The sequence below is a fragment of the Lytechinus variegatus genome, chromosome 6, assembly GCF_018143015.1.
Source record: "Lytechinus variegatus isolate NC3 chromosome 6, Lvar_3.0, whole genome shotgun sequence".
NCBI classification, from domain to species: domain Eukaryota; kingdom Metazoa; phylum Echinodermata; class Echinoidea; order Temnopleuroida; family Toxopneustidae; genus Lytechinus; species Lytechinus variegatus.
Window position 1 is genome coordinate 31,306,604 of NC_054745.1, and position 20,305 is coordinate 31,326,908.

Consider the following 20,305-nt stretch of genomic DNA (forward strand, 5'->3'; position numbering starts at 1 on the left):
TAGACCAATTTTAAATGTGCTTCGCCAATGTTCGCGGGAGAAATATTTCGCAGTCACCAAGAGTGATTACAAACATGGCAATTTCTGGACTATATATTAATGACATAAGGAGCAGCTGCCTACCGTGATATCACTCGATACAAATCCATAGCTGGGTTACTATAGGTTTTCCCGTCCAATTTCGTCAGGGTTGCATTTAAATTAATGAAAGGACTTTCAAATTCGAAATATTTTGTCAACCCTCTGCACACATGGTTCATTTTCATTTATTCATCATTTAATTCCGTTCTATATCATTCCTTTGAATTTGGTAGAAATTCAATTTATGGAGTAATTCGTTCAAATTAATGGCCAAAACTTGTCATTTAATTTCGCAATGACGAACTGATCGTTGAATTTCACCCAAAATACCATTTTCAATTTCATTAATCGGCACACATATTTGCACTTTAAACGTCCAAATTCAGATAACATGTTTCTGTGTTCATTTTTCTTTTATAACGTTATACAATTTTTTTCTCCAAACTTTACTTTATCTTTTTTTCTGATCTTTCAGTTAGAATAATTTTATTCCATTATATTTGATAAAGACCAAACAATAAGGGATGGTCCACGATTTTTTTTATTGTGGCTCTCAAAGGGGGGGGGGGTACGGACACGAGCCAGGTGTGCCCCCCCCCTGGATCCGCCAGTGAGTGGGTGGATGACCTATGCCAATGGTAGGTTTTTTTTTCATCATCTTTTTTTCTTTTTTTATTTCACATAATTGTAAATTATATCGTTGTGGGGAAGGGATGGTATGGACCACGTTTTATAGTTATGGAAGTGGAAAAACGAGTTGTTGTTCCGATGATGGTTTTTCAGATGGATACATTTCAGTATAATGGTAAACATCCAATTAAGAAGTAAAACCCATTTCCATAATCATTCAAATGAAGTAAAAAAAAGAAAAACACTGTATATCCTATCGCTTATTAATGATTTTGAATTCCTAAACCTTCGCAAGGAGGGTACCGTTGCGAATTTGAAAACACCTCTTAGGCTATTTGAATTTGATCGATCTTTATAATTGTTTAAATGAAATAACCATGAAATCGGGTGCCAATATGATTAAAGTATTTTGGTATTTAAATGTTGATCTCATAGGTCATTCGAATTAGTTGCAAATTGAACTATTACATCATTAAATCGGTTGAAATTTTGACGAAATTGGACGGGAAAACCTATATTAAATACATTTCATTCAAGTATTCATCAACTTTTTATTTTCTAAATTTCTCTGTATTATCACAACAAACTTGATATTAAAATGTACTTGATTTACAACTCATCGAATAATCTTTGAAATAGAGGCAGTCATATGACCCCCCCCCCCCGGCCATCTACACAATCGGTGAACGAAGTTGCTATGACGTATGAGGCCGCGGAATTCGAACTTGGTCCATGCCCGTCTACGAAAAAAAGGAAAGTGAAAAGAAAAGGTAAATACAACGTTAATTTCGAATATTCAATTGTGTATTATCTTTAGTATAATCACGTTATTATTGGATTCTGAGATTTACGCACTGTTACTTTAATGGTACTATTCTCGTTTCATTTTTTCCTCAAGTTTTGTCAAATACATTTTTATTGTTTGGGTGGACTGACCTCAGCAATTATGAAAATACCTGATTTTCTTATTTACGAGATAACTCATACATCTACTTGATTTGCTAGTTCAGCCCTCTGGACTGCCATACCCGAAAAGAACTCCCAAGGATTTAAAAAGCGCGAGCGCGCCCTCTCCCGTTCAGGCTTACTACCCATGATCACCGCGCAAATAGCGTCCATCTTCCTCAACTTTCGCAAGCCCATACGTTGAAACATGTTGCTACGCAAGGCGGAGGGTCGGTGGGAGGGTATCAAGTAGATGTATGAGTTATCTCGTAAATAAGAAAATCAGGTAAGTATTTTCATAATTTACTTCAATAACTCCATACATCTACTTGATTTGCTAGACCAACACGGACTCAACCGTAGGGAGGCATGTTTTCAATTGTAAGCCTAAGAAAATTTAAAAAACAAAAACAACGAAATTTAGGGAGAGGGGGAAAAAGCCGCAGCTGCTTTAAGCGCCGAAGCCGCAAATCTCGCCTCGCTGGACGGAATGTCCTTCAAGTAGAAAGAAGTGAAGGAGTTAGTTGAGCGCCAAAAGGCGGCCCTCAAAATGTCCTCGAGAGGAATGCCCTGTATACTCAGGAATACTAAGTATCATGGGCCCTCGGCCTAGTGTCAGGAGAACAACATCACCTGCTGACTAGAGCGTAAGAATCAGAATTTGTTGAAAATTTCAACAAGAATCGTGATCGGAAAACTGAAGCTTTTAAGGCTCAGTAAGTGATCAATCGAACAATCTGAGAAGGCGAGATATCTCAGAAGCCTCCGCGTGGGAGAAAGCGCCCAGAATTCGATATCTGTCTCAAATGCGTGAGGGCAGAAAATCTGCAGAATTCTGATAGAGAGCTGTGGCAAAAAGTTACTAGCGGTCCGAAGGGGACCAGGAATGACGGAGAGTAGGGATTTAAGAAGAAAACCACTCGTAAGGCAGTCAAGGGTCGAGAAAGCGACTGAGTGCCATCCTGTTAATAAGGAATGCCGCGGACCTGTTGCCTATGTAGAATAGAGCAGTCTGGTCAAAACAGCTCAACCGGGCGTGTCAGGGAAACAGCGCGGTACACATCACGACAAAAGCGTGTTAGACCGAGTGATCGATAGAGAACTCAGGATCCCCTTTCTCCCATACTGGTTGAAGCACCCATCTGAGGGTGCAGTGCCCGCGGTGGAAGAGGTGGCTTGGCTCAAGCCACCATCGCCGAGAGGGCCTGTGAGGCTAGGCTGCGATGGCTGTCCGCTGGGCGGGGGAATCCCTAGCAGCAGCAAGCGTACGCCAGAGGGAGCTGGCGAGAAAAAATCTGCCACGATATTACGTGTAAACGACCATCAAGAGATGCTCTAAACGAACAGACATCGCCAGATATGATACCTCAACCGTTACATTCCCAACGGAATCGAATGGGGTAGCAACGGCCCTGTCCTATCAAGTTAGGGACGGAAACTGGTTAAGAGTGTCGAAGTCCTCGCTTGAAGAAACAAGCGAAGGAGACTTGAGGAAGTAATCACAAAATTTCCATCAGTCTGCGGTGAGAACCAGTTGTTTATGAAAACAGTCACAAGACCTGTTTCTCAGGTGATCGTAAAAGCAAGCACCGCCGGCGCCGGTTGCGGCAGCGTGGAACAGTCCGATATCGGTAAGATAAGGAGCTCCAAAAAGCTGCGGGGGGCGGCAAAAATGACGCCCTAAGCAGCGGGGGATGAGAATCTAAGTTTCTAAAAGAAGAACTCCAGTGAAGTAAATCACTTACATGGAGAGACTCATCCACAGTCGGCCCGAGAGAAGGCGGGTCGTAGTGATCGTGGTTGGTAAGGCATAAGCATACATCCATCCACGGTTACCTCATCCTCGGTCGCGCGGTGACCCTGGCCACATGCATTGCATGGAAGGAGGATGAAAGCAGCATGCGAGGCGACTCGAGTGTGCCGAGTGAGAAAAAAAATTCTAAGTAAGAAGACGATTCGACAAGCGGGTACGGTAAAGACATCCACCGTAGACCACTCCGCAGAGGGAGGGAACGGCGGAGACGCCCGCAAGTTTGACCCACATAGAGGGCAGTCTATAAGATAGACAGTTAGAGCTCGACCGATGGTCTGGCGGTGTACCGTTTGGTGTGAACTCGCCGGCCCGGTACGGTGGGCATAGAATGCCGACAGAGAATCCTGGGGCTTTAAACAAGCTTGAACGCACGTACATAGCCAACAATCTCATGAGATGTACGGCGGTTACTTTCCTCCGAGATGATGTTTACCCAACCGGGAAAGACTCGGGGAACAGCTGTGAATGTCAACAGGAGGGATATCTAGCATATGAAAAGCTGATTCCTTCCACGTATTCGGTGCGGGTGCTGCCGGCGGTGTCCGGGGGGACGACCGTTGATGGCAGCTCGGGCAGGGCTCGTACGAGCCGCCCGAATACGAGACAAATAGGTTAACATAACCATAATGCACCGGGTGGTGAAGGCATAGCGATTATTAAGCACAGGAGACTTTTTAATCGCCGTGACATTCAGATCCGATATACATACTCATAAGCACGGAGAGCTATGAGATAGTGAGACATACCGCTGAGCAGTGATGGTGCTCATATCAGAGTCGCCCTCTCTTCAGCGGCGATCGCTGGAGAACGGGTGTTTGTACTAGCCCTGACTCTGGCCTTGCAAGGGTAGGAGCTAAGTAAGACAGGGCACCCTTACTTTCGAATAGAAAGTGAGGTTCAGGCCAGAAAACGACGGTCCCGTCGCCTGGGCGGACGTGATAGGTTGCCCTCTCAAAGCAGCCAAACATTCTCACGAGAGAAGTGTGGCATGCGGTATGTAAGAGATTCATACCTCCAATCTACGGGCCCGCTTAGGGGGAAGAATGGAGAGAGTTACCGCTGAAGGAGTCGTCGCCGTATGTGAGCTTGACGTAGAGGGCGAATTCGGGAGTACCTGCATAATACTCGCCCCCCCCTTCCCCTGCCTCTGCCTTCTCGCTAGCCTCGAGAGGCTTGAAAGTTTCGAGACGGCGGTGCCGGAGCCTGGCGCTTCCGGGCAGCAGCAGAGCGGGGGTGGGTTTGCACCCTCGGAGCTGGCGGCTTCCTCGTCGTAGGAGCCGCCTCGTCTAGGGCGACCCCGTCACTCTCCGAGACCCCCAATTCGGCCGATTGAGCTCGGAGCGCCTGAAGAGGCGGGGCGAAAAAATAAGGACTCCCCTGCTTCATCAATACCCCCGCTCGGAGGGTAGATGTGAGGTAGAAACTTGTCAAGCAGCGCCTGAGCGCTTACTGAAGGGTCGGCCACGGGATAGGGGTTGTCCTCGCACTGGCCGCCTTCGAGAGACTCCTCGTAAAGGGAGTCTCGCTCCATGGACTGAACCGGGAGGTTGTCCCCATGACAAGTTTCCTCCCCTGGAGGAGCTCCGAGAGCCGCGGGAGCCGTACGGCCTCTCGGCCGGCTCTCATGAAGACAAGGGAGTCCAGTAAGCGCCGGGGTGGCCCCGCGTGTCGGCTGGGACACGTGCTCTGAGATCGACGAAAATGCTGGAAAGCACACGCGATCTTGAGGCACCCGGTTAGTCGGTGCACTGGCTGGCGATTTAACAGAATCGCTCGAGGATTTCCCGGGTGTCTGGTGGTTATTGCCCACTTGTCTCGCTTGATGCTCAGGGGCATCAGCGGGGTGAGTAGACGTCGAGGGTGGGGTGAACCCGCACTACTCGAAAGCAGAATGTAGCAGCATGAATAGCTGTGACATCTGACCACCGACACAAGGGTCTGAAGGAGGGACGCCCATGGCAACAGGGCTGGCCGACCTCACCTTCGACCTCTTCTTCTTCGCGGCCTCCGCCGGCGTGGCCGGGGCAGAAGAAGGCACAAGAGGCACGGGTGATTTCTTACGATTTGCCGCCCCTGGCAGGGCGGCCGTCAACAACGAAACTTCACCCGAATCTGACGGGGTCAGATTGTGGTCACAGTCTGATGTGTGACGCCTCTCGCGGTAGCAGAATGTAGCAGCATGAATAGCTGTAACATCTGACCACCGACACAAGGGTCTGAAGGAGGAACGCCCATGGCAGCAGGGCTGGCCAACCTCTCCTTCGACCTCTTCTTCTTCTTCTCTTTCTGCGGGCTCCGCCGGCGTGGCTGGGGCAGAAGAAGGCATGAGAGGCACGGGTGATTTCTTACGATTTGCCGCCCCTGGCAGGGCGGCCGCCGACAACGAAACTTCACCCGAATCTGACGGGGTCAGATTGTGGTCACAGCCTGATGTGTGACGCCTCTCGCGGTAGCAGAATATAGCAGCACAACATGTATGACTGTAACATCTGGCCACCGATACAAGGGTCTGAAGGAGGAACGCCCATGGCAACAGGGCTGGCCGACCTCTCCTTCGACCTCTTCTTCTTCTTCTTATTTTGCGGGCTCCGCCGGCGTGGCCGGAGCAGAAGAAGGCACAAGAGGCACGGGTGATCTCTTACGATTTGCCGCCCCTGGCAGGGCGGCCGCCAACAACGAAACTTCACCCGAATCTGACGGGGTCAGATTGTGGTCACAGTCTGATGTGTGACGCCTCTCGCGGTCAGGGGCTGGGCGATCTCTCCCGATGCTGTCAACGGAGGACGACTTATACGGCAGAGATCCTGACCTGTGCCGGGGGGAGAGAACCGCACTCTCCCTCCGGACTTTGGTGACCCGGTAGCCGGTGGGTCGCATAGCCCTATGGGTGCTGCGGCGGCAGGACCTAGTTTAGGCTTGGAAGCCTTGGCTACCACTTTTTTCTTTGTCCGAGACCGTGGCACCACAGTCTCGGCCTTCCTTCTCTTAGCATCCGACCGCAAATTCAGAATGCTGATCGACGCACCCTCATACTCACCGCCGCCGGGCGCTCACCGCGGCGTCCCTCCTACTCGCCTGGAGGCGGCCGACTTCTGTAAACTTGCAATCGGGACGGTCCCCGTGGAGGGCACCAGGTCCTCTGGGGCTGTGTTAGTCCCATTCATCGATACCTCTCTCTACCCTGAAAAAAGAAAAACAAGAATTTTTCCTTTTTTTTACAAAGATCTCGCTTAGATTAAAAGTGGAGACCGGAGTGGTCTTTCCCTCCTCCTATAAGGAATTTGTTTGAGCAAACAGAACAAATCAAGAGGGGAGGGGTAGGGAGGAAGAAGAACCTAAGAATAGTTTAGGTATCTGCCTGTAAGAAAATAGAAAGGAGGTCGGAGACTTTGAAAAAAGAAACTCCTACAAGGTTCCCCTACTATATTCTCTCTTTTTTTGTTCCCGAAGGAAAAATTCGAAACAAAAATTCAAAAATGAATGCAAGTTCAGGAGAGAACGAAGTTTCCACCTGCGAAGAACACAAAAACAAGAATTTCAGAGCAGGAAGAAAGGGGATTGAGAGACAAACAATTCCAGATAAGAGAAATTTTACGATAATTTCCAAGAGGAAAAATGTAACCTCCTGTGGAAAGGTAAAGAAATTCAGAACAGGAGGAAGGAGGAACGTCTCTAGTAACGATTCCAAGAGGAAGAACGACACAGTAAATCCTCAAAAAGAAATCGTAGAGCCCGCCTGTCGAAGTAAAAGATATATAAGACTAGGAGGGAAGAGGGAATTGAACGAAGAAAACAATTCCGGGAAAGGTCAAAAAAAAAATTTCTAACAGGAAGGAGACCTCACCTGTAAAGAACAAAATTTTTTTTTTTTTTTTGGGGGGGGGATTGAATAACCAATCAATCAAGGTATAATTGCGTAAGCCGAATTAAACAATCCCCGAAGCGTCTGTGAATAAAATATTAATCAAGAAAGGAATTGAGCTTTAAGATCCGCCTGTGAATAAAATATCAATCAAGAAATTTATTCAGAACAGAAGGAAAAGGAATTGAGCTTTAAGATCCGCCTGTGAATAAAATATCAATCAAGAAATTTATTCAGAACAGAAGGAAAAGGAATTGAGCTTTAAGATCCACCTGCGAATAAAATATCAATCAAGAAATTTATTCAGAACAGAAAGGAAAGAGAATTGAAGAATTAATCAATAATCAATCGAAAATCTTAATAAATCAATTCCAGAAAGCAAGGAAGGCACAGAGTTGGAGATCCCAACCTGCAAAACGAAATAACAATAACACCCTCGACAACAAAGTGTAAAGGCTGTCTAGAATTTAATTCACAAACGGCACCAAAAGCCACCACACTTTGAACGTGAAGAACAATAACCATGACAGGTGGTGAAGGCTTGCTGCCACGTAGGCAGGCCAAGCCCGGTGCCTCGCGAACGCGCTAGCGATGCGGCGCGACGAGAACTCAAACGTTAGGAAAACAATTTAAGTGTCACCAAAAACACGTTAAAAAGTCGCGCCAGGCGTAAATTCTGAACACAATCTTACACACAAACGGAAAGATTGAATTTAAAAGGGAGAATGCACAACAGATAAGCAAAAACAATATACCAAAGCTCAAAAAGATTTGAGCTCTTAGGAGACTTATCTGAGCACGTCTTGACAGGTGGCTTGCCGAAAGCAAAAGAGGAAGATGGACGCTATTTGCGCGGTGATCATGGGTAGTAAGCCTGAACGGGAGAGGGCGCGCTCGCGCTTTTTAAATCCTTGGGAGTTCTTTTCGGGTATGGCAGTCCAGAGGGCTGAACTAGCAAATCAAGTAGATGTATGGAGTTATTGAAGTAAATAACATATACAGTTATGCCCACTAGTAATTAGATGGCGCTAATGTACATGGGAATAGATTTCTTCTAAGCAGAGGGCGCATATTAAATGGAAAGTTAACCCTGGCAAAATATAGTATTATTGTTTATAGTACAAATAAAAAGAAAAGAAAAGAAGGTTGGAGGATAGTACAATAAAGAATAAACAATTGATTCGAATTGTAATCATTTGATTTGTGACGTCATCTGCACGCAGCTTTCGTACATATCGTATGGTAAAAAAAAATCAACATCATTTTCTCAGAAAATTAAAAATGGTTGTTGTTGTACCTTCAGTGTATAAATACAGAAATTATTTCAAACCCGCTCCATAAAAATGACATGAAAAATAAATCATCACGAACAATTCATAAATGAAATCTATGCATTTTGTATCACATATATATGGCCTAGCTGCTCTTTTATGACGTCACAAATAAAAAACCCCTTGATATACTAATGACTCTCTTAATCTTTATTTGATTTTCCTGAGACATTCATTCTTTCTTCTGCTACTTTTGCGACAGGGTTTTAGTCAGGGTGAACTTTACCTTTAAATGGTGATGATTACGATAATGATGATTCTAATCGTTATCATTATTATTGTTATTATTGTTTTTATTATTAATATTATGATTGTCATTATTATGATTATCATTATCATCGTCATCATAATAATCATCATTACTCATTATTAGTATTATCATTAATACTATTGTCATCATTACTATTATTGTTATTATCATCATTATTATTATTTACCATCATATTTGATGACGTCTTATTATTATTATTATTATTATTGTCATTATCAAGATTATTATCATTATGATCATCATCATTACTCATTATTCTGATTGATATTATTATTTACCATATTTGATGACGTCTTTTTATTATTATTATTATCATTATTATTGTCATTATCAAGATTATTATCATCATCATCATGATCATCATCATTATCCATTACTATTATTATTAATATCATTATTTACCATATTTGATGACGTCTTTTTATCTGACGGGGTGCACACCCCTTTGCAACAGTAGATCGACCCAACAAGCGATGTGACGAATCCGATCAGACTAATGACGGCTAGCACGCAAATAGGTACGGTGACGAACTGAAAAATAACAATGTGAAGAAAGCGAAATATTTTGTTATTACTGCCCAGGAGCGGATCGTGGCCCAAAGGAGACAAAATAACGATTGGAGGGGCACTGTATTCTTAGTGAACAATGCTGTGCCCCTCATGGTTTGTCACCTCCGGTCCGCTACTGCTACTGCCTCAAACCAAAACTCGGAAAAATAAAAATAGGGCAATTCCACAGGTTGGTCCAAATCATGTAACGTGAGTAACCCACACATTCCAAAGATTTGCCAGGAGCATAATAGAATTTCCCAAGTTTTGTTTTTATACAAAGGATAGTCAGACTGTGTACTTTGTTGTGATAAGGAGATGTTTAGTTCCTATCAATAATAATGGAGTTACAGCTCCAAGTATGAGTCAAGGTGTCTCCAAATGTAACGTGAGTAACCGTGGAATAGCCCAATAGATGTTGTGAAATAATTCAACAAAATCTGTACAAAGTATACTAATTTATGATGAATATTCTTGATTTTTTTTCGTGAATGTCTCTTTTATATCGACTTAAACCAGTTTACAAAAACTCTGAGAAATGATATTAACAAAATGAATTATAATGGTGTAAAACAGTTTCACCAAAGAACAATAAATACAGATCACCTTCCTTTAGTTGTCATGAATGTATTGCACATGAATTTATATACCATGCTAATCGGTGTACATAGATTACCCCCATTTTCCTCTGGTGTATAATAATAACAATATTGATTTGTTCGACATTGATCAGTGTGTCCCAGTGAAGCATTGTCGTTACAATTTTACACTCGTACATTTTTGGATAGGCAGATTCCTTGGCCTTGATTGAAATCAAAATCAAAAGAAAACGTTGAACCGTTTAATATGACAGCCACAAACATATTATTATCATCACTGTTATTTCTACCACTGTTTACTACCAATATAATATCCTGGTGTAAATGATTTTCATCATGATTTATCAAATGGTGTTTTTACCATTTTAATGAGCATTCTCCTCCTTGTTTGTCATGTTTGTTGTTAGGCCTACACTGTTAGAAAACTTATCCTTAAAATAACAGAAGTTCCTGCAGCAGAGTCTCGAGAACACCAATAATATTACAAGATTGTGTAATCTTACATTATATCTTGTAAAATTCCTGGAAATTGTTATTTGGTGTTTGGAACCTTACACATTTCCTTACATAAAACCGCCTTTTCCCTTTTTTAAACAGACCTGCTCTGTTAAATTGCAGATAAAATCCTGTTTTATGAATTAACAAAATGATTTTGTTATTGCTTTCTGCAAAACCCTCCTCCCCCCTGTAAAATCGTTTTTTTTTAATAGCGTACTATTTCTATTTTGATTGTTATCAACAGTAAGTATTACCCCAAAACCTACGTAAAGCGAATGAGAAGAAACGTTGTATTTGAAACAAAACTTGATGTGAAGGATGTCCAGGCATTTTCCGTTTTTTTTATGCCAGCTATTTGGGGAGTAGGCCTACAGAGCATATCGCGATCTTGCCCTCCCTCAAACATGATCCCCAAGGGCGGAGGCCGGTTTCAGTATGGGGAGAGGGAACTAAAGTGATATTGGTGAGAGGGGGTGCATGAATCTTAGGGAGGTGGGACGTAACATGTTAAAGTAGTTTTGAAAATCAGCTGTTGATAGCAGAAGAAGGGTTACAAATTTCGTTTGATTTGATTTATTTTATTTAAACACAGTAAAATGACCTCGATCAGCCTATGGCTGGTTTTCAGAGACCGTGCAATATACAAAAATATAAGGAACAACAAATCATAACAAAGTAAAAGAAGTAAAAAAAATCTATCTACAAAACGAAAGAGGATGAAACAAACAAGAAACAAAAATAAAAAAGAGAAAAACAACCAAAAAAAAAAGAAAAAAAAAGAAAAACCCTCTTCACTTCATCCAGCTACTACTCACACAATCGCTACTCAAACCATATCCAGCTCATCTCATCTGGTTTACAGTCCTTTTCAGGACTTCACTCACTTTCAAGAAATGAATACCTCTAATTTCCTCTTTTGCATCCTTTCTCGTCTTTCCATTTCGAATTTTCTGCCTGTATTTCCTTTCCCTTCTTCATATTACACATGGTGAACCGTTAACCTCCACGTTGTAAACTCCACCATGCAAACCTACAAAGATCAAATTTCTTTTTGCCTACCAGTGTCGGATCTCTTGTGCCTCAGCGGGAGGGTGCAATGACCCAGTCTACACCCTTGATCTCCAATACATAAACCCCTCAAAAAAAGTTCTGCAACTCAAGTTTGAGTGCTGATAAATTTCTTAGTGTGCCATCATTATATGTAAAAGTGGTGTCATTGGAAAGTATGATTATTCCTCTTTACGATCATGTGTCATTTGTAATGCTAGTGTTATCATGAAATACACAGACATGATAAATATGCAGCAATGTAAAAAATGAAATGTTGCAAAATTCGTTGCCATGTCATGTTTGAGTTCTGCAACTCAAACTGCAAGTTTGAGTGCTAATAAATTTCTTAATGTGCCATCATCATGTGTAAAAGTGATATCTTTAGAAAGCATGATTATTCTTCTTTACAATCATGTGTCATTTGTTATGCTAGTGTTTTCATGAAACACACAGACATGATAATACGCAGCAATGTTAGAAATGAAATGTTGCAAAATGCGTCGTTTCCCATAGCGAATTTCCATTTGTTTCGAGGATGGACCGAGTGCATTCACTGTCACCTACATGGTGGAAATTCTATAGAAATGGAGACTCTTGTTAGAAATCAATGCATTTTGCAACATTTCACTTCTGACTTTTCTCAATGTTCAGGGCGATTGCATATTTCATGATTGCATAATCACATCAAATGGCATGTCATTGTAAAGAAGAATAATTCAGCTTTCCACTGATACCAGTTTTATCTTTTATACTTCATTAACCAAAAAGATATCATCCCCCAAAACTGAGTTGCAAAACTTTTTTTGAGGGGTTTTAGATTAATGTTATATTCTTACCAAACACCCTCCACCGCAATCTCCAAAGAGTCCAAGCTGTGAGAACACAAAAATGTCATAGCAGTACCTTCCAAGTCCTGCCAGGCTGACACAGATGCATAAGACGCAGGAAATCATATAAGCCAGAATCTAGAGGGAGACAAAAATAGGGATTAAAACAGTTTCTAGAATGACAAAGGTATCATGTTTTTATGACGTATATAAGAAAAAGAGCGCCCTATACAACCCTTTGGGGGAAAGTACTGATTTCCAATATTTTCAAGAATTCAAGCCGCATATACAGTAATTGCAATATGCATCACCGCTAATTATTTTCTTCACCTAAACGAAACAAGCAATTCAAGTTCCTGAGATCCAGAGGTGTTTTACAAAGTTTAGGTGTGACTTGAAGTTATATTTAGTGCAGGAGCGCACCTGATGCGTCGCACTTCCTATTGACATGATTCTACTAGTGAGACGATGCCTTTTATTCAGCAACTGCACTGGCGTACAGAAAGGGGTGGCTCCCCCCCAAAAAAGAATATATAAATAAATAAAATGAAAAATAAAGAAACTAAAAATGAAATAAATTACGACGAAGTAAAAAAAATTAGAGACAGAAAAGGAAAGAGAGAAGAGTAAAATTATTTCCTGAATATTAAAGTCAAAATATGTCAAAAAAGTATTTATTATATTATACTGATTTTAGGCAATACGCCATGTTCACCAAAATTTTTGCCTCCTTGCCCCTGCGCACTTTGGAATTTTATTGCAAGTATAAGTCGTATTGAACTCTTTTCGAAACTCCCCATGGGTTCTCCACCATTGTGTATGAGGAAGGTAGATCTTAGATTGATATGTTCAAATAATGCGTTGTTTAAAATTTAACTTTATGCATCTTGTTATTTGTATCGCTAGCTTTAGCAGCAATCTTTGGAGTAACATAGGAGTGAGAACATTATTGAATTGTGAGTGGTTTAAATAATATTATACTAGTATGAAACAAACTGCATGGTAAACCGTAGATCTGAAAGCTATCCAATGAGGGGTTCCCTAAGGCTTAGCTTTAGGACCACTGCTTTTTATTTTATCGATAAGTTTCAATTTTTCGTTTTCGAGTTTATATCATTGCATCATCTTTTTGTTCCTCTCTGTAATAATGATAATAATAATAGCGCCATATTTACCCAGGGTAGCCACTTCAGTTCCGAATACTGTTCTCCCGGCGGGCCCTGCTATTATTACCCCGGCTTTAGTACGGCTACCTTGATTGGGTGCTCGAGCATTCGAAGAATTTCTTCCTACCGGGTACCCATTCATCTCACCTGGGTCGAGTGCAGCACAATGTGGATAATTTCTTGCTGAAGGAAATTGCGCCATGGCTGGGATTCGAACCCACGACCCTCTGTTTCAAAGTCCGAAGACTAATTCACTGGGCCACAACGCTCTGTTAATGTTAATTAATATCCCTACAGTGCGGACTGCGGAGAGGGTGAAGAGAAATGTGGAAATATGAAGGAAATATGATAGAAAATAGTTTTTGACAAACCTTACCATGCATCTCAATTTCGTCATCGAGGCAAATCCGAGAAAGGCCGTTATTAGGAACACCTGTGACATTATACATACAGGGAGAAATGTGAACTTAAAGGGGAATACAGCCTTGGCCATAAAATATTGTGTTGGGAAGGAGAAAAATAAATCAAACAGAATGGTGAAAGTTTGAAAGAAATCGGACAAGTAATAAGAAAGTTAGAGTTGCTTTAAAATTGAGATCACTAATACCATGTAGATTTCAAATTGGCAACTGTGTGAGTAAATTATGACAAGGGGCAAGGACAACTTTCCCATAGGCCATGTACTTTATTATCAGGGATTTGTGGTTTTCTCCTAAGTACCGATTCCCCTGGGGCAGTAATCTAAATATAACCCAGGTAGTATATTGTTTTATGTCCTCATGAAAGAAAAATATAATTTGAAATAAAACTTTTGGGAAAAATGACATTTTAGCCATAATATGTATTGGAGTACATGGAAGAGTAGGCCTTGCCTTACATCACTATGACATCACACATGCGGCCAATTTGAAGTCTCCATGGGTATAGTGATTACCAATATTTACAACTTTTAAAAATTCATAACTTTCTTTTCGTTTGTCCAATATTGTTCAAACTTTCACCTATCACCTTGTCTGATATTTCTTTTCCTGACAAAAACAAGTTTTTATTTGGGTTGGATTCCCCTTTAAAGCGGAAGTGAAATGGCCATTTCTTTAAAAATATGCATCAAATATGTCAAATTCAACACACATTTCTGTACGCCCAAGTCTCAAATTACATTTCTTTTCTCTCTCTCTCTCTCTCTTTCGTTTTTTTGTGTAGAAATGCATGCATTTAGATTTAGAACTTTATTACTTCAGCCTGTATTATTTGGAGTGGAGTAATGCTACCTATTGCAACTAAAACTCTCTCTTGCAGTAATAGCAGTGCCGTTTTAATTTTTATTTTGTCTGCAGTTTGTTAGCATTAAAAAGTCTCTGTTACTCACCCCACTTTCAATGAAAGCAATGATCTGATAAGCACTGGGCGGATACAACATCTTAAGCGGAATGTATACTATGCCACCGCAGAGGGCGGCACCTATCGCAGAGAGGATCAGAATGACTGCTGTCGTGATAGCCGCACAGACACTGTATTTTGTTGCATCCCGTGAATGCTGCATGTGGGAAAAATACAAATAATATTGATGTTTACAGTATACTCTCAGGGAAATTAATAGTTTCTTTGTGTGTGTGCTTTGCAAAAACTAACTCTTAAACGAACCCATACTTATGTGTTAGGTTCACAATGAATGTATCAACGAACATCCGTACTCACTGGCGGCGAACAGCCCTTATTTTCTTTCATAGCACATTGGGCAAATAATAAAAAATATTTCCAGATTTTACAAACATCATAATAGATAACAGTAGTATCATCCTTTTTTGTACTATCCCTTTCTGTACAGATTTGACAAACTTTCAAAATCTTCAATGTTTCACTTACCGAAGCGCCCTCTTCTTCTATGGAAACTGGTTCCATTTTGTCTCAACTTCACATGGAACCTGCTTGAAAGAAGTAAACAATAAAGGAAACAAGATATTAACTTCTTGTTGTGTCACCATCTATCGCTCCACATAATACGATTTGATAATAATTATACTTGCTTATATAGCAATTAATACTTACTTTGTCAGAAGTCTCTGAGCGGTCTACGGTATTATGCAGCATAATTACCCTGGCTTTAGTAGTGCAGCTGTGACGCGCGCTGCGTTTCAAGAAATATATTCCTGCCAGGTACCCATTTACCTCACCTGGGTTGAGTGCAGCACATTGTGGATCAATCTCTTGCTGAAGGAAATTACGCCATAGTTGGGATTCGAGCCCACACCCCTCTGTTTCAAAGTCCGGAAACTAATCCACTGGGCTACAACGCTCCACATTTAATGAGTGAATGTGTAAGGAAGTGAGAGAAAGCTTGCACGTGAATGGTTTAGAGAATGCTAATATGAACATAAAAAGCAGGGTCAACTTTCCAGTCTGAAAGCTTTCATGGGAGAACAGACCCTGGACCCCATGGGAGAACAGAACTGCTTTGCCAATCAGCTCTAAAATGTAACATGATATTATTGCTATCATTGTTGTTTTGTATTATTTTGTAGGTTGTGTTTTTTTTTTCAGAACAAACAAAATATGTGATTCCCTAGGGCTTAGCTTTAGGGCCACTGCTGTTTATTATATCTGGTATAGAATACTCATTCAAGGTTATGATATAACCTTGTTCTCAGTTACATCTCCATGTGTGGCCATATAAAGGGTGGCAATTTTGGTTAATTTTCTCTTTTTCTATGGGACAAATGCTTGATTTTCTTACACTGTTAGTTTCCAATACAGCTATTCATCATATAATTTGGCTCTTATGTAAATTTGATTCTTTAGATTAGTTTTTCTTAATTAAAATAGAGATTGAAAAATGAAAATTTCCTTGCCATCTTACTTTCCAATAGAGGGCGTACGAAAAATGCCCAAAATTCACGTTTTTGAGCGCTCTGGTGAATACAAAAATTATTCCGAAGTTACTAATGAAAAATAAATTGCAATTGTATGGAAAGTAGTCATTTTGGTCACAAAAGTGATATTTTAATGATTTTCTAAAGTGTGTGGTATGTACAGCATTGGCATACCAGTCCTACCAGTAGATTCCCCACAGGCAGGATGGTTGCAGTGATTAAGTGGTATAGAACGCAAAATTAATGCAAACGCATACCGTGTAGGCTTGCTTTATACAACCAGGATATCTTATCTATGTGAATCAAATTTGAAAGGTGTGTTAGATAAGAAATTTGGCTGATATTACACCTAACATTGGTAGACAGAATATACGACTTTGGGTCCGAAACGTCCACGACATAACTCGAAAAGACAGTTGTTTCTCTTTCTCTCTCTAAAAAAAAAGTTGAAACAGTAACATATTTAAAGTATCTTATTTTGATTTCTAGTATGACATACGCTAGGGATGTAAAGATCATATTCCTAAGGCAGATGTATTACAAACACGAGTTCCTCAGAAGATCCACTATGCCTTTACATTCCAAATAGACATTTTAACCACTTTTAATCTTGCCATAAAGTAGTTTGATCAAAGTGTTTACTCTTCTTTGATAGGTTTTTGAAATATTTTTCAGCCGTCTAAATGACAAGAAAGAAACACCAACACGATCGCGGCAATTTACCAAACATTGCCCGAAAGGTCTGGTCACACCGCCCGGGTGCGCCCGAGCGTTGTTGGAGCGGTCGTGGAGCGGAGTGAAAAAAAAATCGTCACCGCTCGCTACCGTTCACCAATTTCGATTTCGATCGTTGGTGTTTTTGTTTTCGATTTTTTCCCCAATTTTGTGAGCGAAATTCGACCCTCTTTCCCTACCGCTCCACGACCGCTCCAACAACGCTTGGGCGGTGTGACCATGCAGGCCTTAAGTTCAATAGGCCCACTCTTTATGCTTTGACAGCACGTGATTTTATCTTAGCTTATGCCCACCTTGGTCGAACATTACATGGGACAAATGGTTAATATAACGTAATCATACAAATTACATTACACTTACCCTTCGCGAAAGGATACCGAGTCCACAGATTACGATTCCTTAAATATTCCGGTCCAAACTTTTCTCCTTGCTCCCGTGATACCCTTTTTCACGTTTCACTAGATCTTGAAGAAACGGTTCCACACCACCATAATTAAGGATGGGGACTGTTAAACCTCCAAACAGCCTAAGTATCTCTGATCAAAATGTGATAACAATTCCATATAATCGGTCATCTAGATCTCCGAAACCCTTCCGCCGACTCGATCAAGATACCAGGGGCCGATTGCACGAAAGGGTCTTTCCAAGGACCGTCTTTCGTGTCGCCCATCTTTTATGATACGCTATAAAGCGGGGTGTTTCTGAAATTTATGATAAAGAATAAGATTTGTTAGCTTGCTTTTAAATCAAATTTTATACAATTTCATGATATATCATATCATTTTATAAACAAATATTCTGTTAATTTTAAAGGACGAATGAAATATGTTTGGAGATGATTTATTTAAAATGCGTATCACATGGCGCATCATAAAAGATGGGCGACACGAAAGACGGTCCTTGCAAAGACCCTTTCGTGCAATCGGCCCCTGGTTTATACCAATTGAGCTTACTGGTTGATGTTTTCTATAGTTGTTTCTAACTGGAGGGCTCCACGTACATCCATCAAAAGATAATGCATACAATGGCATAGCAACGCAGCTGGCTTATTGCGTAACCCAATGAAAAGGTATTTTATTCTTCTATGATTGAAGATTCTGATCCCTAAAAGATTGCTCAACTGTATCCTGTTTAAAGAAAATGTGTAGGGCCTACTTATTTATAATGGAAAATCTTTAAAATTACCAGGGTCTGTGTCTGTGTGTTTATGATATTTGCATTTATATCTGCTGATAAAGTTTGTGTTTTGTTAGTTTTCTGTTTCTAATTGTAAATTTTGTCAATGCTATTGTCTTGGGGGCCATTCCCTACAAGCACTTTGCTTTTTTATGTTCCTAGCCAAATTTGTACCATTTATTGCATAATTATGTACACTGTATGATTTGTATATACATATTTTTATGGTTGAATAAAATTCAATTGAATTGAATTGAAATAGTTGCAGTGATCTGAAGGCGGATGCATAATTTGAGACCTTATGATGCAGTCACATATTCCATACGGCCGCCTTAAGCCACCTTATATCCGGTCACCCCCCCCCTAAAAAAAAACGACTAAAAACCGATCGATGGTATGTCATTGAAAAAAAAACAACCTTACACAGCAAAAACTGTGGCGTTAACCCATGTACATAGAGGACCACACCAGTTATTTTACACCGGTGTTAAATTGGTGGTGTTAGTTTTACACATATAGGTGTTATTACAACACCTATGGTTGTTACATTTACACTCTTTGGTGTTATGTTCAATCTCTAGGGTGTTATCTTAACACCTCAGGGTGTGGTCCACTATTAACATCAACTGGTGTCAGTTTTAACACCACAATTTTTACAGTGTATGGTGATGGTCAGACTTGAGAAATACTCCGGCAGCCCAGGAGGTTTATTCAACCGAAAGCCGGACAAGCAAATGACCCTATAGCTGGATGATATGGACCCTGAAGTTTACAAAAATGCATTGCTGCCGGGTTCTATGCGTGGTCTTCCCTCCGAAATGACGTAATATATGACGTCACTACAAAATGACCATATTTTACCATTTTTCAGACATTGTACACATAGCATGAAGTCAAGGGAGAATATCTCAGCCAAATCATGCTTGTTTTGTATGAAACTTTTAAAATATATTGTTCAAGCAGTGCACAAGAGATATGCAAAATTTCACGAACAGGAATTACTGTTTGCATATGCAAATTACGTAATAAAATTTGCATATCATTAGTTTTGGAGATTTCTCGCATAAAAAAATTGTCGAAAATCGATTCAGAAATTTATTTTCTTTTTTAATGTACTTTATTTGATATATTTTCCCTCGAGCATAATATCATTCTCTTTATCTATATCTGTACTTTAAGAAAACATATAACAGTAATTGAAAAGACATTATAGACTGTGATTTCAGCCCCCTTTTCAATATGGTGCGCACATAGAAATCGTGCGTTTTTGGCCTATTTTCACCATATAGCTGAGGTGTGCGAACGATATGCCTACTTTATTGATGTTTCCTGCATTTTGCATGATATTAAATCTTCCAAATAACATATTTTCCTCTTCATTATGTCTCTGCTGATAAATCAATGATTTCAGCAAAGATTGATTGCCCACTGGGCAGTCTATAGGCTACGTTTTCAGCCTAGTTTTCAACAACGAACCTATACCATGTATGACTGCATCGTTGTAGTCGAGTCGGACAATTGGAAAGATTTTTGGTATTTGCCTGAAGTGTCTAGTTAATGAATCTTGATGTTCCCTTCCCAAAATCGTGTCCAACGGGGATCAAAATTGATATCTTTGGCGGCCCTCTTGGACTTTTTTAATATGAAAATCAATTATTTTCATATTTTATTGCACAAAGTCTGACAATGGGACAATCATAAATCAATACGCATTTCACTATGATTTGGATAGTAGAAATCGGTTGAAATTGTTTTCTGAATAGTCCGGTTAATATATTTTGAAAAAAAAAAGAATTCATCAAAAATTTTGAACCAAACGTTCATGTGCATTGATATCGATCTGTTTTATCTCGCATCCGATCGCCTTTGTTGATGTGCCTAACATGCAGAAATGCATGTAAC

At 40.6% G+C, this 20,305-nt stretch overlaps 1 protein-coding gene across 1 annotated transcript; it reads right to left on the reverse strand.

Annotated features, from left to right (window-relative positions):
• Positions 1-972: 972 nt before the first annotated feature.
• Positions 973-17,837, reverse strand: LOC121416600. The gene is made up of 6 exons (XM_041610092.1): positions 17,588-17,837; positions 15,489-15,547; positions 14,992-15,159; positions 12,466-12,594; positions 9,336-9,464; positions 973-1,451 (listed from the first exon to the last, which is right to left on the reverse strand). The coding sequence occupies exons 2-6, from the start codon at positions 15,522-15,524 to the stop codon at positions 1,407-1,409; spliced, it is 507 nt and encodes a 168-aa protein (XP_041466026.1). The 5' UTR covers positions 15,525-15,547; positions 17,588-17,837; the 3' UTR covers positions 973-1,406.
• Positions 17,838-20,305: the final 2,468 nt, after the last annotated feature.

Coding starts and splice junctions, on each gene's coding strand:
- LOC121416600 (XM_041610092.1), bottom strand. CDS start 15,524: ATGGAACCAGTTTCCATAGAAGAAGAGGGCGCTTCG. Junction 9,465..12,465: donor ATTGCGGTGGAGGGTGTTTG/GTAAGAATATAA, acceptor GTTATTTTTCAG/TTCGTCACCGTACCTATTTG. Junction 1,452..9,335: donor AAAAGACGTCATCAAATATG/GTAAATAATGAT, acceptor TTTTTTTCGTAG/ACGGGCATGGACCAAGTTCG.